The sequence below is a fragment of the Micromys minutus genome (genome assembly GCF_963924665.1).
Source record: "Micromys minutus genome assembly, chromosome: 2".
In the NCBI taxonomy this organism is placed as follows: Eukaryota; Metazoa; Chordata; class Mammalia; order Rodentia; family Muridae; genus Micromys; species Micromys minutus.
In genome coordinates this window covers 35,194,685-35,214,832 of record NC_137971.1, presented here as the reverse complement: position 1 = coordinate 35,214,832, position 20,148 = coordinate 35,194,685, and the positions used below count along the sequence as shown (strand labels likewise).

Below are 20,148 nucleotides of genomic sequence, written 5' to 3'. Positions count from 1 at the left end.
ACAAACACACATAGATACACAAATACATACACATACAGACATAGGCACAGATACACTTACACACACTATTCTGTTATTGTTGCATACTCACTAAGGGAACTATTTTATTTAAACGACTTCCCTGTACATTCACAAGCTCAGAGAATTGTAAATAAGCAGACGTAATCTGCTTATATATAAAGATATTAGGCTGGGGCTGGGGATGTAGCTTTATGATAAAAGTATATGCTTAACATTTGTGAGGCCCTAGGTTTTTGAGCCTTAGAATCAAAACGAACAAACAAATTTGGTATCCCCAAATTGGAGAGAAGGTTACAGCTGGGTCACAGATGTGGCACTACCCAACACATTCAAAAGAGACAAACAAAACAAAACCCAATTCAGAATAAAGAGTTTGAAACAATACTTTTTTTTTTTTTTTGAGGGAAAAAAAAAAACAATGTCAAGGGTAATCTCGTTTGTCGATAAATAATAGATATTCATCACACAATCTGACCCAATTGTGAGTTGCAGTTTTACAACTTTACTTTTTCTGGTACTGGGAATTGAGCCCAAGGATGCTAGGCAAATGCTCAACCTTCACTACTCGCCTTATAGTTCACTTCTCCCTCTGCTGAGCGTGAGCTACACAGGGTCTTTTTCTTAATTACATAGCACATGTGCGCAAGACAACAGATGATGTCGTCTTTCCTAAGTCTCCTGTCAGGTCCTCCCTTGGTCTCCACTCCAGACCTACTGCTTTAAAAATACATTTAGCCAATAGATTATTTTAAGGTCTAGATTGTGCTGTGAGGAATTCTCTGGTCAGAGGTGAAGAAAAAGGTGAGACATTATACCCATGAAGCCTTGTCAAGACAAACTGCTAAACAGCCTTCCAAGACGCTATGGATCGTAACCTTACTAGTGATGCCCCTGGGATAAAACATAGCATGTTGCATAATCCCGGCAAGTCATCTGCCCCAGGCATGCTGTGCCCCTCTGCTACCCATGGGGCATCCCCTGCTATCCATGGGGCATCCCCTGCTATCCATGGGGCATCCTCTGCTATCCAGAGCATTCTCATTTGGTATCAAGTTGAAGTTATTTGCTAAAATGCTTTGGAGAAAAGTATTCTTTACTTCCAACCACCAAATGCCCAACTCCCTGATTATATTTTCTTATATCAAGTCCCCCTTTCTCTTAGCAATTCCTCAGTTCTGCTTTCCCCAAGCCCTGTTCTGTGTTTGTGCTATTTCCTGCTGTTCCCGTGTCTTTCCGATGACAGCACATTCTGGGTTACTCTGCCTGTTTCTTCCACTCACTCACAGCATAACCACAAATCTGTAGCAAGCTATTACAGTGCCTTGCTCCAACATTGTCTTCTGGGCTTTGAGGATTCTTCCCTGTCTGGATTCACCTGGTTGTTCTCTGAGAGACCCCAGAATTGCAAAGTCAAAGTCATTATCCCTTAGCAAGGAAGTCTAAAGTCTGCCCTTCCTTCCTTTCTTCTCCTCTTCCTCCTTCTTTTTAATGTTCTTGAAATAGGTCTTGGTTACATGACCCAGGCTGGCCTTGAACTTGTGACTTGTTGATATATTGGCTCCAGCTTTCTACCACAACAGTTTTTTTTTTAAAACAGTAATTTATACCCGGCACATTTTATTTTATTTTATTCACATGCCTCCCTCACTGTTTGTTATTTCATGAGACAAGATCACCTGGGATGGAGAACAGTTGGTTCAGCATTTTGCTAAGCATGGTAAACACACACACTGGTGCTGTAGAAATCAGGACAAGTGTGCAGAACTTCACAGTTAATCTGCGGCTCACAGAGATCTGCCTGTGTCTGCCTCCTGCATGCTCCAGCCGGTGGTTCTGTTGGCGGGCAGTGCAACCCTTGAGTCTGGCGGGAGGAAGCTCTGAATGAGAATTCCTGGAAAGAGGCTATGCTGCAGAGATTGGCTGACTGATCAGAAACTGCAGAGATGTGGACAGATTGGAAGGCTGCAGGTCCAGAGCCAACTTGGGCTATTGTTAATCTCCTAGATAGGCATTCCTTGTTACCTGACTCTGTTGAAACCAACATCCAGTGACGATCAGACAAGAACTTGTTGGGATTCTGCTGGGATATATTAACTTAGCCTCTACAGAACCCCAAAGCTAAGGATGTCTTTAGTATCAGAGGCAGATGACAAGATTTCTCTGCTTTGCTGTGACCCACATCTCTGAGGTTGTCCCAGTGTATTTTAAAAGTGGTTTGACTTATAATGTTCTTTCTTCTGTGTACAATAGAAACATATCTCAAGTATCTTGTCATAGCAATAGAAAAACTTTAGAATGGTCTGAGTCCAAATTTCTTACTATTCCTCTTAAGTAAATTTTAGGACTCATAGCTAAAAGTACGGTTGTTCTTTTCCAGGGATCGGGACTGCAGACGTCATGAGACACTTTGGTGTAGACTATGGGACTGTCGGTGTTCTCGAAGGAGTTTCACACTTTGGATGGAGACATCCATTTGGGTCTAGTCTGGTAGAATGTCACTGACTGGATTTTTGAATGTTGGTTTATCAGGACCGCTGCCAACCTCCAGTGCTCCAGTGCCCTGTTCCCACAGCAGGTAGATGACAGAAACTGCCACCGTCTCCCATATCTCAGAAGATAGACCGAGATCAGGATCTCATTTCAAAACTGTTAGTGCAGCAGTAATATTTTAACATGATTCACTGCTTCATTAATTTGTTTTCAAAGGGCAGGAAGGTGATGGAGGACATCAGAGATTCATGCATCCTGATTATCCCACAGGGGATTGCTGGTACCCAATTGAGCCTGCTGCCAATCTCCGTGGTTCCATGAGCACCTCAGAGCACACGGACCTGCAGCTCCAAGAGTCTATCTTTTGACCTCAGCTTCTGCTGTACTTAAGAGATGGGGGTGGGGGGGAGAGCCAAATGATACAGTGCTGATATCATTCAACAAAGGAACCCAGGCTTTGGAGGTAGTTCCTGGCTGCTTTGTCATCTGCATGGAGGGACATTGCCAGCCACACCAGAGCTGAGGAAACTAGAAGATTCGGGCTCACAAGGCCCTCCTCTCCCTCTGTGGAAGTATAGAGAGGTAGTACTGCTTTTCGCTAGAGTACATGGTGGTTGTCACAGGTTAACCTGTGTCTTTCTACTGTGGAGACCTGCTAACTATCAGTCACCCAGAGCACGGCCTTGTCTGGTGTCAGGGTCTTTACAAGAGGAGATCAGGTTAAATGAGACGGTAGGTTAGGCCCTAATTCATTGGAACTAGTGTCCTTCAAGAATAGTGGTTCTCAACCCTTTTCAGGGGGTGGGGACAAATGACCCATTCACAGGAGTTGCCTAAGACCAAGGAAAACACAGATATTTACATTACAATTCTTAACAGTAGCAAAATTACAGTTATGAAGTAGCTGCAAAGATAATTGTCTTGTTGGGTCACCGAAACACGAGGAACTGCATTAAAGGGTAGCAGCATCAGGGAGGCTGAGAATCGCTGTTCTAGACACTGGGAGTCTGAATTACAGACACACACAGGGTGGATGCTGTGCAGACCCAGGGAGAAGACAGCTGTCGATATGCCAAGTAGAGAGGCTGGGGCAGATTCTATGGCAGTGGAGCTAGAGCCCCACTGACCCTTGACCTTGAACTCCCAGTCTATAGAGACAGGAGAGAACTTTGTACACTCTTCAGTGACTTATTCTCATGCTTGGCTGTGAAAGCTCTAGCAAACAGAAACAGTGGCCAGGAGCACAAGGATTTAAAGAGTCCTCTTGTTTTTAAGGCCTTCATATTTTCATTTTATTATATTCAATCCTGTCCCTCTTTACTGATCAGTTTCTCAGTTTGTGAAAACAGGATAGGCCAGAGACAGTAAAGGAAGCCCTGCCCACTGGGAGTTTGTTGATACTTTGTTACAATTGTTTTCTGAACTGCAGAAGCAGCATTTTCTATGTTGGATTACAGGCCAAGAGGTGGTCTTCAAAGAGGCTTAAGTGGATGAGAAGTGCATGCTGGGACCTGACGGGAGACAAGCCTCTCTGTTGTGCACTATTCTAACTGCAGCCTTCAGGCCAACCTGAGCTGGCAGATGCTGGGTCTGTGGTATGAGATGCCTTTGATGGTCAAAGACTCTGGTACCCGCTGAACTGACACACACGATGTTGGAAGGATATGGTCAAGTGCACAGAGAGGAAACAGAATATTGTGTTCCGTACTCATTCTTCACTAGGTTTCAATAGAGCCTTCAGTCATTTCCCCCATTTCTCCATGGGCAGAGCTGCCATTTGACCACTAGATGGCAGCAGAGGGTTTATGGAAAGGAGGGACACTGATCAGTGAGTTTGTGGCTGTCAATCATAGAGTTTGCTTTCTGAAACAGAGAAGTGCATCTGACTACCAGGAAATGTGAAGCCTGAAGGGTTGCAAGCACAGGTAGGGATCTGTCCTCACACCTATTTGGGGAGCAAGGCACTGTGGGTATGTTGCGTTCAGACCCAGGGCCTCTATGAGGTGACACATTTCTGTTGCTTAAGCCATACACTTTGTGGTAATTCCTTACAGCAGGAGAATAATACGGGCAGACAAACAAGGGAAAGCCTCAGGCAACTCCTCTGGGCCCCTCCTCCTGTATTATCAGACTTGGTCAGCTTTGTTTATACTTTTAAATTTTATTTTATTATTTTATATGCATATGCATTTGTCTGCAGGTGTGTCTCTGTGTACCACATACAATGTTTGGTGCCTGTAAAGGCCAGAAGAGGGCACTAGATCCCCTTGAACTAGAGTTACAGGCAGTCACGGGCAGCCATGTGGGTGTTGGGAATCGAACCCTGGTCGGTTGGAAGAGCAGCCTGTGCTCTTAACTGCTAAGTCCCTATTTTTAAATTAAATTAAAAAAAAATTCAATGGTTCTTAAACATTCTTCTCTTGCACCTCAGAGATCAGGGAGGAAATTTGCACAAGTGAAGTCAAGTTTATCAGGCCCAAGAGGGTGACATGAAATGCTCACAAGGTCTAGCCTGGCATAACGTCACCATCTGATCCCTGAAGGTTCTAGGCCTGGCAGACACCAAGTTCAGACCAGGAGTGCTGGCCTCCTCTCAGAACTTTCATTTGCAAGAGTTTGAGAATCTTCGGGGCCAAGACAACACGGGTGTCCTAGGACGGAGAAGGGAACAGATGCAGACCCTTAAAGAGAAGCAGAAGGGGCCAGAGGGGCAAGGCTACTGCAGCCAGGATGTCACAAAGAAAGGCCCTCGCCACAGCCCCGCAAACGGGCATTGCCACTGAGCCTAGCCGAAGTGGAACGCCAGCGTGCCTCTGCAAACCCAGTCTAATTCAGTCTAATTCTCATCGTGTTCAGTAAACGTTACCTGTTTGTTTTCCTAAATCCTGTGTGTGCTCACCCAATCCAGATGGACTGCTTACTGCTTGACCTAAGCATTCATCATCCTTATTTCAAGAACAGCTGTCACCAGTGAGTGTGCGGACATACAAGCGGGGACATTCTTTTGCTGTGGTTCTTTTATTTTTACTTTTTATTTTTGAATCAAGATCTTAGGCTAACCTGGAACTTTCTATATAGACCAGGCTTGGTCTCGAACTTGTGCTGCTCACCTCTGCCTCATGAGTGCTGGAATCGAATATGTGTGCCACCACACCTGCACCCACCACCCCCACCCAACATACCCCACCCCACCCCACCCCAGCTCTTTCATGGGTCTTAAAAGCATTATTTAGTTAAATAACTTAAGGAATCAAGCACTTTGGGCTAAGAGCCCTGTTTTACTCTCTGAAATCTTCCCCGCAGTGCAAGCAGGTGAGAAACCGGAAAGGCGTTCTAGTTCGGAGTGTCAGCCTGAGGCGCTGTATGCCTTTTCTCCATATCCTGCTCTCACAAAACCCCAGTGGGCATTCAAGCAGTGACCTCCGGTTGCTGGGAATCCAGCTCCATCTGGAGAGGCAGCGGGGATGCCACATTTCCAATCAGCACCCCCTGGGGCAGCTGGTACCGGCTTACACAGGCGGAGATTAGAGACCCTCTCTGATGCAGTGTGGTCGTGGAGGGTGGTCATTCATCTCCACGCCTAAGAATTCAAACTCAGAAACTCAGCTTCTTTTTGCCAAAATCCCCCGTGATTTTTCTAAGACCCCCGTGACCTAATTTGTTGAGTGTTTGTCTTGGTATTTTCTCAGGCTTTCTGCCAACATCATGGTGTGGTTCTGTGCATTCAGTCACTCTTGCTTTTTTGCCATCCTTCTTCCTATGATCAAAGAGCACTATTAACTACCCCAAACACACTGAATAATCAAGCTGTCCAAGGGCTGCAGGTCAGCACACTAATCTCCAATGCTGGTATATATATAAAGGCTTAACTGTTTCTTTCCCTTACACGAAGTTGTTTTTGCACTTCAAATGGCCATTTTGCAGAAGCACTTTCATAGATAAAGGGCGTGTTATTGACAGCATGCTAATGTGGCCAGTACAAAGGCAATGGGAGTAAGAGAAGTAAAAGAGCGCTGTTGGGTGGCAGCCATCCTTCATCAAAAATGCAATTCCTTCATCTCTCACTGACAACCCATTCCCTGGGAGCCATGAAAGGATACTCTCTCCCTCTCCATTTCCCTGTGGGAATGGTTTTTTTTTTTGTTGTTCTTCCCAGAAATGTCAAATTGCATTCTACCGCAGGCAGGGCTGCCTTAGGATCTGGGGTGACAGGCAGCACGAGTGTCTGCAGACAGGCTAGGTGGATGGCAGAAGCGCCCATTTTCCCTTAGTGCGGCCACACTCAGTTCTGTTGTTTGCTGTTCAATACCCCAATCTGTGGCTCATCAGCTCAGCATTCAACAGGAAACTTCTCTGGTCAATGGATAAAGCCATCATAAAAAAACCATCTCCCTTTGATTTGAATATTTGCAAATGAACCAGAAAGCCTGGGGATGTAAGGTGTGGAGGTGAAGGGCCTCTGGAAAGCAGTGTGGAGGAAACTAGGACCTGAATTAAACTGAATGAGGAAACTGTTAGCTTTCTTCAGAGGTCAACCATCCTTGTCAATTCCAGTTCAAACTACAGAGAAAGTCACAAGGCTGCCATAGCTCACAGGCTCGGGTTCGGGTGGATCCCTTAAAGGAACTCTCATGTCATCTCACATGTACAAAGCAATGTGGTTTAAGCCTGCACACTTCCCAGGGAAATACACGAAATGTGTAGTGTGTAGTTTGGATCAGTTAAGCCCGAAGTGGATTAGGATATTACTACTAAGAAGAAAACATTGCATCTTCAAAAAACAACACAACACAACAACAACAACAACAAAAAACCTCACAAGAGACCTCACACTACACTGGGAGATGACACCAAAGAGAATGCCATCCCAGAAGCCTCTAGGGCTGGGATAGAAATGACTGGGACTCAGAGCCTTTGAATTAGATCAAAAAGAAAGGAGAGAGAAGTTGCCCAGGCCAGACTGGATTTTCTTTATCATTCTTTCATAATGTACAGTCAAACAAAAGTCACTGAAGGTTAGGCAAGAAGCTGAGCCTTCCCAGATGTAGGACAACATGAAACACAATAATAAAAATATCTCCAGCAAGACAACATACCCCGGAACTACAAATTAATGGTGTCAGGTGTTCCAGATGCATTGCCTTAAAGGCGAAGTGAAGCATAAAGGAAGAGGAGGTAGCGACACTGCAGAGATTGGAGAACGGCTGTCCCTTCTTTGGAGAGCCAACCGTATGGGACTCCCTGTGATTCAGAAGGAGTGAGCCTGTTGGAGCTGCTCGGGCCGTAGAGAGCATTCAGAATAATAGATGAGAAAACCGAAGCCTAAAGATAAGTGGTCCATGAGAAGCAGAGACAGGAAGTGACGGCCGGAGCCTGTTCCTCTGATTGACAACTCATCTGTCTGTGCAGCAGGTGACCATGGTATCTCCTAGGCAAGCTATAGGGACCGCTCGCTGAACCCTGGGATGCTGGGAATCCAGCCCCATCCAGAGAGCAGTGGGAGTGCCACTGTTTCCAATCAACACCCATCTGGGGCAGCCAGATGGTTAGAGTCCCCACTACACAGGGGTCATTTGGGGGACTTGTTCTTGATTTGCTGAGCTAGGATTAAGCTACCCATCTTGTCAGCTCTGGAACAAACTATAGGGGCAATATGGCTTGGGGAGACTTGTGACCCATAGGAGGGACAGGAGATAACCATTTCTCTAAAAACCCCAAGCATGCCTGACTTTAGTCTTGCCTAAGTCAAGGCCCCAACCCATTTGCAAACAGGAAGCTGAGAAGAATTTAAGAAAGTCACTCACTAAATAGACGTCCAGTACAGATGCGTCATCCTGCATTTCCAGGGTGTTTGGCTCAGCAGTCAGGTAGATGGTCCCCTCTTCCAAGGTGAAGGTTGAACTGGAAGGTAACCCCTTGCTAGAAAAACAAAGGTGAACAATGAGTTTGTGGCCTACAGAGAAGATCCAAGGACAGATTGTGGCTGTGGATTCTGGCCTAATTAATTAACTAACTAATTTTGGTGAGTCACCCTGTAAATATGGCTATTTAGGCTTAATTATTACTTACTTTATTAGTGAGTAGTTTTGTTACTTTAAATAAAGTGTTATCAATAACATCATTTTCCCTCCCCCTTACATGTGTGACAGTTCCTGGTGTTTGCAGGAGGTGATTTGTGGGTCACGTGCTTGTGAATTTTGGCTTTGGTGAATCTAGAAGCCTCCGGCCAGCTCTGATTTTGAGGGGTTTGTTTTCACTTCTGACTGCTCTGCCCCTCTCATGTATCCATACATTGATAGTTTACAAACTGGACCGGAGAGCAGCCCTTCTGCTGCCCTCCCTCCCTCCCTCCCTCCCTCCTTTTGTCCCTCCCTCCTTTCTTCCCTCCCTCCCTCCCTCCTTTCCTCCCTCCCTCCCTCCCTCCCTCTTTTCCTCCCTCCCCCCTCCTTCTCCCTCTTTCTTTTCTTCCTGTCTTTGGAACTGAAAAGTTCAATGGCCTAGTGGTTCTCAGCTTCACCGTACATCAGAGTCTCTGGAGGGCTGGTTACAATGCAACTTCTTGGACCTTTCCATTGGGATTTATGTATCAAAGGGTCTAGTGTTGGGTCCATGAATTGCATTTCTGACTAAGCCCTAGGTGATGCTCATGCTGAGCTGGACCAGGACCACATCTGAAATGACAGACAACATGGAGTACTCTACCATTTACTCTACGAGGACCCCGTATGTGGACTCCCTAGGGAAACAATAAAAGCCTGAACAACTTAGGTAGCTGGCTGGCATCAAACTCACAGAGATCCATTTGCCTCTGCCTCCTCAGTGCTGGGTTTAAAGGTTGAGCTGGTCTGTTTTGACAGTATTTAAATTAAGCATCAGGCAGGGATGCGCTATTACCCTTCTGCCGAAGTTTCTCATGTTTTACAAGGACAGGACGCTGGATGCAAGAGGGTGGTACTGGTGTTGGGACTGTGGGTGATGGCCTGACCAGCATACAGGTGTAAGGAATTCCATCTGTGGCCTTCCTGGGCAACAGGTATACACAGGTGTTTGTCTACTGCCATTAAAAATAGTAAAATGTGACACATGTAATTATGAAGCATAAAGTGATAATGCAAGAATAAACACCAACTTTAGTCACTCTATCCACAGCCTACAGCAGATTGTTTTCTCCCTTAATAATGCTCCACACAGAAGAGAAGACACAACCCCCAAAAGGTTTAGCTCAAATGCTAATAGAATGTCCACTGGGAAATATTTCTGTTCTTGCCATTTTTTCCCCTGCCCTATTGTTAATTTCCCAGGCATCCATCCATTTGTAATCAATTTATATTTTCTCAGCCTATGAATTTCCCAGGTTTGGTTTTAGGAGTTATTTGTAAGTGAGGGCATCTCTCTTGGGAGAAAGGCTCCCAGACTCCAGTGGCAGGGTCAGAGAGCCCAACTATTTCTTAGACTAACAGAGGGAAGATCCATTTTAAAACCGATGCTACGTGACTTGGTTTGGGAGCCTGGCAGCTGGCCTGGGTTCTGCACCATCCGTTCTGCCATTCTGCCATCCCTGCAGACCCCAGGGCTGAGCCGCCTCGTCCACTGTGCGATGAGCTGCACAGGGGTGAACATCCGTTTGGTTCTGTTCTGTCTCACAGAAGCCTAGGAGGTCGTGGTAGCCCCTGCCGCTCTGCTCTTGAGAACGTTCAAGCTTCTCACAGATGAGCATACACAGGGGAACTCGTGTCCTTGTGGTCTCTCTGGCAGTGGACATCTATGGTCCTTTGATGCCATGAGGGCTGTCGTCTGGCAAGTGACATCAGTTTAGTGTCACACAGAGCATTAGTCTGGTTGGACTGTGGACACTGTCATCAATAATTCCAAAGCCCGGAACCCTGACTTCTGTCTGCTGACCCACTGAGTGTTTCCACAGCTCACTCTCAGGGCACATGTGTTCAGGGAACAGATGGAACTAGCCACAGTGTTTGTCTCTTTAAAGCCACCTTTTCACTGCCTTACCAGAGTCACACATCACTGGGGAGCTATGGCTGCAGCTAGCACCCTCCTCTGCCAGGAAGTTCCCATCAACATTGTTCTTTTTAGTTTTTCTGGTGAAAATTTTTTTAAGTTTATTTTTACTTTATGTGAATGAGCGCTTTGTTTACATGTCCATGCCTGGTGTCCTTGGAGGCCAAAAAAAAAAAAAAAGGGCTTCAGATTCACAGGAGCTGGAGTTACAGGCAGTTGTGAGCTGCCAAGTGGGTGCTGAGAATCTGTAAGAGCAACAAATACTCTTAACCCCTGCCAAACTCTCCAATCCCCTTCATATCTTTTCATGAGCCTTGGAAAAAAAGACTCTCATCCGAGGCATACCCTGGCTCCCTGTTCCTTTTCTCATGCTGTTTCCTGAGAACATCTGCATACACACACACACACACACACACACACACACACACACACACACACTCAATATATATATATATAAAATATAGCATATAATATGTAACATATTATATTATATATTGTATTTTATACACATATACATAATGTATATATCACTATATACATTAAAACATTAGAAAATTTTAATTTATGATAAATTTTTAATTTAATAATTTGTAGTTACAAAATAATATACACATATATGATATATAACATAAGATAGATGCATTATAATATAATATATGATGATATATTATAACATATTATATAATATATGTATATATTATTTTGTAACTATAGCTTATGTTTAAGTGTTTTAATTCTACCACCCACACATCTTACTCCATCTTTGCCTTCTCTCCCTTCATCTTCCATTTCTCACATTGTATTGAATACATAAAAGATAAATTTGCACCCATTTTATAATGGCTGCTAAAACATATATTTTACAATGATACCTAGGATTTTTTGTTTCCTCCATGAGTTGTCTCCAAAATTAAAAGATCAATACAGAGTTCATGCTGTTGAGGCTATGTAAATACTGCTTAATGCCAGGCCAATGGCGAGTTAGCATGATATTTTTGTCTCTTGGCACAGAGTCATGATTGCTGGGCCATGTCTAGAAAAAAGTTGCTGGTATTAAGGTTACAAGGCTCAGTGGAGATGCTGACTCTCTCTTCACTTTTGCATAAGAAATTCATGCCACATCTCAGCCCCCCTCCCCACGCTGCCCCCCCATGTTAATGAGCTTTTGTCTTTTGAAGCTGACTGCACTAGGGGAAACAAAGCCCCAAGGGTTTCTAGAGGAAGGGCAGAGACTGAGCCTAGGCCCTGCTTCTGTGATGGCCTGGTCTGATGAGCACAGAAACCTGGCTCCTCACCTCTAGAGGAATCCTGCCAGCCCGGCTCACAAAACCACTCCAGGGACCAAGCCCCACTATGTGTGGGAGAGAAAGGCCAACAGGAAGGAAGGCTTTTCGTTACCAACACAGGGGAGCAGCCCCATCCTTTCAGCTCTGGAATCATGCCTTGCCCTTTGAGGCAATCTCTTTGCACAGATGGATTTACCACAATTGCTTGGAAGGGGCTCCTGTTTTGGTATTCGAGGCTTCGCTGCTAGAGCACCAACCGATAACACTGTAAGTAGAGAGGTCTCCTTACAGGGAAACCTACAAATACAGCTGAAACTCACTTGGTGGCTGGCAAACCTCATTCAGTCCTAGAGCCACATGCTGCTTTTGTTCCCATAATGCCCAGGTGGGAAGGTCAAAAAATGCCACCCTGAGCAGTACTCTGATGGGGGAGGGGAGAGGCTGTTGCTTTTCTCAGGAACTGGCACCAGACTTCCCATGACAGGCTGGAAGATGTCACTGTGCAGTAGGCTCATGTCCTCCTTCAAGACAGAATCCCAACATGCCGGGCTTTTCAGCTGTGAGGAGGAATGTCCATAGGGTTACCCAAAAACCCAGGAACTTGGGAGGCCTTGGCAGCGGCTGCAGCATCCACACTGTCTGCTGCCCATACTTCTAATCACTTCTGCCCCTGGGAGCCCGCCTTTCAGAGAGTGTCTGTCTTCTGCCTCCGCAGTCAGGAGCAAGGCTGCTGTTGTTCCTCCGCTCCACTCCTGCTATTTTTAGGCCGGGAGTCTGCCCGTTTCCAGCCAGAGTGCAGAGCAGCAGGCAATCTCTAGGACTGATTGGTGGCTGCCTGTGGCTGCAGGGCATGGCTTAACCTCCCTGTGTACAGGGCATAAAGCCTGCTGCAGAGACAGCACAAAGCTGGGGCTCGAAACGGATAGACAGAAAGAGAATGAAACAGGAAGGGCCTGCTGCTCAGAGAGCAGCCCACAGAAGCTAGCTGCTCCCCTCAGCACAGTGTGGACGGTGACCCTCGGGGAACTTTACCTCCTCACTCTCACTTGTCTTTCTAACAGCCCAGCCCAGCCCACATGCACACACACATGCATGTACACATGCACATACGCACACACACACACACACACACACACACACACACACACACACACACACACACACACACGCCAATTAAAGCTGGTAGTTAGTTACAAGGTTGTGATCATGTTTTACATAGTAAAGATGATACGGCTAAGGCCAAGCTGCTTGCTCCGTATTTTGTACCTTGCAGCCTTAAGTCTATGTTGTTTAAATACAGGTCACCTGGATTTAAACCCAGGCCCGACTCTGGAGTAACAATAAATACATTTGATCTCAATCCATCCAGTCTCTCAGAATCAGCCCGTCTCGTGTTTCTAAGAGAGTCTGAGTCCCAGCTACCATGGTTCCACTAATAAGGAAGAACAAGAGAAAAACAGGCAAGTGGCAGATTGTTCTGAGTGACTGAGTGACATCTTATTGGGCCTTGTCAAAAGGAGCATGAAGACATGATGCTTTTTGGTTTTGAGAGTATTAGGAGTTGAGCCAGGGTTTCCAGAACGGGACATAAGCATTTTACCAATGGACTACAGACCACCTCAAGATGGGTATACAGATGTTCAAAACAGGAGTGATTGCTCAGCTGTGGTGCTGTGCACCTTTAATTCCAAATACTTGGGAGGCAGAGGCAGACACATCTCTTGAGGCCAGCTTGATCTACAAAGTGAGTTTCAGGACAGCCAGGACAAGACTCCTCTCAACCCCCCACCCCAGCCCCAGCCTCATCTCCCATAACACAAAAACATTAGTTGAGATAGATCATGGAAGACACATAAAAGTGGAAATGACCAAGCCCTCTCAAAGCAGACAGCGTACAGACAAACAGACAGACAAACTACAGTGTTAGTTTTATGACCTTGGAGTCAGGAAGGAGAGGTGGAAGGGAATTTCTTGGGAAGGGAGATGGTTCCCCACCTTGGCCTTTCCTGGTGATCAGTGAACCCTAACCCTGCCAATGCAGTGATTTGCCGAAGATCTCAGCATTCTACAGCATACATGTCAAGCACAGGCTGTGGCGGCTCACACCAGCACTGCTCGCATTCATGAAGCTGAGGCTTGAGTTCAAGGCTAGCCAGACTGCATATTGGGTTTGGAGCTGGCCTTGGCTACAGAGGGAGATTTTTCTTAAATAACAAAACAATCAATTCCTCCCCAAATTACATTTCGATAATGAACTATCAACATTAAAAAAGTCTCTACTCTTATTTGCAAAATCATAAACCAAAACCATATATTGATAGCTTACTTCACATCAGGTACTACATGAAAAACAAAAGATAAGTTGGCAAATAGTTCAGATGTGTCTAGGTCTTCAACAGAGCAAACTTTCAAAAAAAAAGTTGGGAGAACATTTTAAATGTTGATGGATATACATGCTCTCTCTCTCTCTCTCTCTCTCTCTCTCTCTCTCTTCCTGTCTTTGTCTCTGTCTCTCTGTCTCTCTGCCTCTCTCCATATGCATACTATAGAACATTATACAGCCTTGAAAATGAAGGAAATCATGGCATTTGTGACCACACAAATAGACTTACTAGTTGCTATGCATAGTGAAATCAGGCAGATACAGAAGAAGAAATACAAAATGGGTTCACAATGGTTCAGAATTTTAAAATGTTCAACTCATAAAACCAGAGACTAGAACTATGGTTTTTTTAGATGCAGGAGGAAAAGGAAACTTGGAGAGATGATGCTGGTCAGATGGTTCCAAGGTTTGGCTAGGCCAGATGAACAATCTTTGGAGACTCAGTGCACAACACAGAGGCCAAAGCTACTAATACTTTGTTGTACATTTGAGAATTGGTAATGGAACTGACCTGTCTTTTCATCACCTCCAAATCTATGTGATATCATGGGCTTGTAAACTGTCCTGATCATGGCAATATTCCAAACATAGATCCATATCACACTACAGTGTTGTATATTTAAAGAACATATCACTTTTATTTGTCAACTGTAACTTATTAAAACCAGGAACCAAATATCCAAACCAAAAGAGTTTGGGAAATGGCTAAGAAAAGAAAGCAAGTAGCTACAAATTTTATTATAACATATAAAACACAACATCCTGCAGCCCCCAACCAGTCCAAGAATAACACCAACAAACCAAAATGTATACTTGGTTATTAAATTAATTTCTATCACATTTTGCAACACAAATAGCTTCTGCTGTGTAGGAAAGTGTGCTCTTCCTAATGATCAGATATGACTCCTGTCCAGAGCTCATATTTGTGGTGCTGAGAGACAATCTATTTGAGTGGGTACTATAGGAGAGACTTAGAAATGTCTGACAGACCTGTCAAACAGGCATTTGCCCAAATACCATAGAAGGGAGGTATTCTCTGAAAACAGACATGACTGCCCTCCCTAACTAGAAATAGGATGCAAATGCAATCGGTCAGGGACCCTTTGAACACAGTATGTCACATGGGAGAAGGAGCTCTCTGGTGAGCAGTGTTCTGAGGGGCTGACAATGCCAGACTGAGTAAGATACCGAACCATCCTGGACCCCAGCTTGCCTCCTCTGTAAAACAGGGAGTTGGATTTGATGAGGTGCTCTTGGCTCCCCAAGAATTTTGATTCTTATCCTTAGATGTTCTGTCATCCCAAAGTGGGAGATGACAGTGGCCTGTCAGAAATAAAACTTGCTGAATTGAGGACACCTTTTCTTGGCCAAACAGAAGAAGAAACTGATAAAAGTTTAGGACAGGGGAGCAGGAAGTGGCTTCCAAGCTAGGCACCATTTCCCCCTCTGGTTTATGACACAATGGTGCAACTTTTCTCTGTGGCAGTTTGCAGCTTGCATCTCAGTCCATCCACCCAGAACTCGTATGCTTCCTTTGAGGTGACGTCACAGGCTGATGTGCCTCTAACTTTGTACGTTAACAGTCTTAGCCCAGTGTGCCTCAGAATGGGACCTTATATGGGCACAGGGCTGTTGCAGCTATAATTTGTTGAGATGAAGTCATAGAGGTAGCTTGTTCCAACATGACCTGTGTCATCATGCAAGTGAGAAATCTGTAACACATGCAAGGACAACTTCACGTGGAGATAGAAGCAAAAGGCCAGGCCCCAGGAATGCCAAAGCTTGCCAGCATACCCCCAGAGGCTGCACAAAAACCTGGGACAAGGTTCTTCACAGTGTCCAGAAGCAACAGACCCTGCAGTACCTTGACTGGAAACTTTTGGTTCAAAGAAATGAGAGATGACACATTTCTGTCATGTTACCACCGCCGTGTCAGTGGTACCCAGTCATATGGCAGCCTCACATGAGTCGCAGTGGGTTAAATGGCTAATACCAAGCCTGGCTGCAGCAAATGGAAAGATTCACTAACCCTCCTTCCTTCTCGGAAACTCACAGCACCATTTGGAGGAATGAACATCCCCCTCCCCCTCCTTTCCAGACTGGGCCTCACTATAAGCATGCGCTACGTAGCTTTGGGTGGACTTGAACTCTCAGAGACCCACATGCTGCTGTATCTGCCTCTTGAGTGCTAGGATTCAAGGCATGTGCCACCATAACCTGACTGGAAAGAAACCTCTTATTAATATGAATTCATATATGAAAGAAGACATAAACTTTAAAGAAATTCATATTGCAAGGTGGTAAAAAAGGAGAAGAGAGGGGCTGGAAAGCTGGCTCAGTGGTTAAGAGCACTGACTACTTACTCTTCCAGAGGATCTGAGTTCAATTCCCAGCAACCACATGGTGGCTCACAACCATCTGTAATGGGATCCCATGCCCTCTTCTGAAGACAGCAACAGTGTCCTCACATGCATAAAATAAATAAATCTTTAAGAAAAAGGAAAAGTGGGATGACCTGAGAGAGAAGGAATCAGAAAGGAGGGAGGGCATGGCAGGAATGAACAAAAAGGAAGTTTAGTGGTGCACAGTATAAAGATACTACAAAAAAACCTATTACTTTGTATGTGAACCAAATAAATTAATAACAGAAAATGGTATTTTTTAAGTACCTAAAAAAAGTACAATTCTTATCCCTTGTTAAACACTATCTATCTATCTATCTATCTATCTATCTATCTATCTATCTATCTATCTAGTTCTTAAAAACATAAGGCTGTTCTCTGTAAAACCTAACAAAAAGTCTTATTTTCTTTTGTGCTTATGCCTTAGACTTCAGATTTCCCTGTGGTTCTCATTGTAAGATGAGATGATCACACAGAGGGGGCGTCATTTACCCTGTCAATACTAAGATTGCAAAAGGTTCTGGAAAAAAATAACCAGAGAACAGATTAGGAGGACAGCGTGGCTCTCAAAGACGTGGTTCGTAATTATAACGGTTCACTGATGCTGGAACACCATATGCAGGTCTGGGCTTTACTGAGCCTGTTAGCATCAAAGAGGCACAAAATGACAGGAGGGTTTCTCATGCATGGCTTGGCCAACACCACACTAATTAAGGCCTCCAACTTGAATAATGGGAAAACATCATGGTAACTGCTAGTCTCCGAGGTGCATGTCAAAAACCGTGTCCTGAATCATTAGGGACATAAACAGTTTAGGGGGAAATAAATTGAACAGAGCTCTGGTGGCCACAAAGGGAGGGGTGCCTGCCTGGTTTCCTCACAGCAGAGATGGTCTGGCATTAAGGACCATGCTGGGAAGAATGGAGAATTTATTCTGGTTTCTGAATTATGGGTGAGTTTTAATAACCTCTGATTGTAACTCTTTATAAAGTGTGAGTTACAGATCAGAAGCGGGTGTGTTCAAATCATACATCGGTTCAGTCCGGATGCTTAGTAAGCCAGATTCTCAAATTTTAATTAGAAGCGCCTAACAGACCCAGGAAGATGCATTTTTAAGAATTAGGTTTTGGGGCAGGTGGAATTAAGAATCTTTTCTTTGGGGAGAGGTTGTCGGATGATCCTTTCACAGGGGTCACCTAAGACCATCGGAAAACACAGATAGATACATTACAATTCATAAAAGGCAGCAAAACCTCAGTTATGAAGTGGCAACAAAGTAATCTTATGGTTGCAGTCACTACAGCATAAGGAACTGTGTTAAAGAGTCACAGCATTAGGAAGCTTGCTTTTGAGTGAGAGGGGGCGTGGTAAAGGCAGTGACATCTGGTTTCGCAAAACTTTGAGAATGATGAAGTCCATCTTATGGACTATGGCTAGGTACAGGGAGGGAGTTGGTGTTCCAGCGATGCTGCTGAAGGGAGGCCTTGCCTTTGACTTTGAGGTGCTTGTGTCTAGTGATTTAGAATGGATGCTCAGTGCGTCCACAGGGCTAATATTCTGCTCAGTAGCCTAGGGCCTGGTTGGTATGTTTAGCTTTGAATAGCATGGGTGTTGGTGACGTCAGAAATGTAGCCACTTAGCATGTCACACTCAGGTTTTACCTTCAACAAATAAGCAAATAAACACTACTGTGCTTTGTTAAATGTCTGTCATTTCCCATAGCTCAAAGACCTGGCTTCTTGTTGTGTGTCAATTTTTGAGGCAATTTGTAAATATCTCTATCTATCTATCTATCTATCTATCTATCTATCTATCTATCTATCTATCTATCTATCTACCTACCTATCTACCTACCTACCTACCTACCTACCTACCTACGTATCTATCTATCTATCTATCTATCTATCTATCTATCTATCTATCTATCTATCTATCTATTTATCATCTATCTATCTATCTATCTATCTATCTATCTATCTATCTATCTATCTAGGTTTAAAACCCGTCATTGAAATTGCCCCCTATGCTCTTGTATTCTACCTACTCTGAGAAGCATCTGGGTATCTGTTTCTGAGTCTGATCTAAATGCTAGTTGTTTTATAACTGCTTATCATTCACATATGTGTTTAAGTCCTATTTGCATGAAATAACTTGCTGGCAATTAATCCAAATGCTCTAAAAATATCCACACCAAGGCTCCAGAATAGCATGTCCTCAGTGAGGCTGTCTCATCACAGATGAGTTGATTTAGAAGTCTCTCAGAAGCTCTGGCCCTTGCCTCCTGGGTGCCCTGTCTTCAGGACTATTTAGCTGGACATGGGCTGTTACTCTGTCACTGGAAGCACATACTCTAGCCATATGTCCACGGAGCTGGGAATAAAGTTGCTCTTTGTTGTGGTTTGGATGGATGCTTCCTGAAGGCCCATGTGTTCCGAGCCTGGCTCCCAGGATGGCACTGGGAAGTGGAGGAACCTTTAGAAGGTGGAACCCATGGGGAGGTCCTTAGTTCTTTCGGAGCATATCATTAAAGGGGACAGTTAGACCCAGGCTCTTTTGTTTGTTTGTTTCCGGGGAGGGCCTTAATTCTATCATGTGCTCTTTACCATGTGTTAATTGCCATGCTCCGGAGACCCAGAGCAATGGAACCGACTCATCTTGGGTACCTTTTCACTTAAGAACATTATTTTGATTGTTTTTAATTACATATGGATGTTTGTATCTGCACACAAGTGCAGGTGGCTGTAGAGGACAGAGGCGTCGGCTTTCTTGGTGTGAAAGTTACAGCGGTTTATGGGTTCTTGGACCTGAACTTGAGTCCTTTAGAGGAACTGAAATTCTCTTAACCACGGAACCATCTCTGCAGCTCCATCCTTTCTCCTTATCAGGATTTTGTTGAAGTCATGGAAAGCTGACTGGGACATCTTTTTTTATTACCACAGGGTTAATAGGAATTACAGAAGCCCAAGTATCTGCCATGTGTCCTGCTAATAATATCAAGTAAACAAATGCCTTCTTTCCCATCTAGTGCTAGAAGTCCCTGGGTTGAGCATCCTTGTCACCTCCTTGTCTTCAGCAACATAAGAACATCTGTGAAGATCCAGTGACATGAACTCTTATAGTAATTGCCACTTGTGATCAATTCATAATAGCTGTTGTTAGCATAGCATAAAAATTACAGGGGGCTGGAGAGATGCCTCAGTGGTTAAGAACACTGACTGCTCTTCCAGAGTTCCTGAGTTCAATTCCCAGCAACCGTATTGTGGCTCATCACCATCTGTAATGGGATCTGATGCCCTCTTCTGGTGTGTCTGAAGACAGTGACAGTATACTTATATACAGTAAATAAAGAAGTTAAAAATTATTATGTAGAGATTTTGCTACAATGGCTCATGTAGTGAATTACAAATAGTATAAGAGGCAACAGTTATAGTCATATATTTATGTATATCACATTATGTTATTTATTATATATTTTATAATATATTTATATATCATACTATATACTGTGTATTATATATTATAAATTTATATTATATTATAATAATATAAT

General features: G+C 44.2%; 1 protein-coding gene across 1 annotated transcript in view; it reads right to left on the bottom strand.

Moving 5' to 3' along the window:
• The window catches only part of PIP5K1B (phosphatidylinositol-4-phosphate 5-kinase type 1 beta), a gene marked incomplete at its 5' end in the record, with an annotated part of 133,108 nt that overhangs the window by 862 nt on the left and 112,098 nt on the right, over nt 1–20,148 (bottom strand). The window contains one exon of the mRNA XM_080911334.1: nt 8,316–8,430. Within this exon, the coding sequence (XP_080767460.1) occupies nt 8,316–8,430 (115 nt within the window). The remainder of the gene's footprint in view (nt 1–8,315; nt 8,431–20,148) is intronic.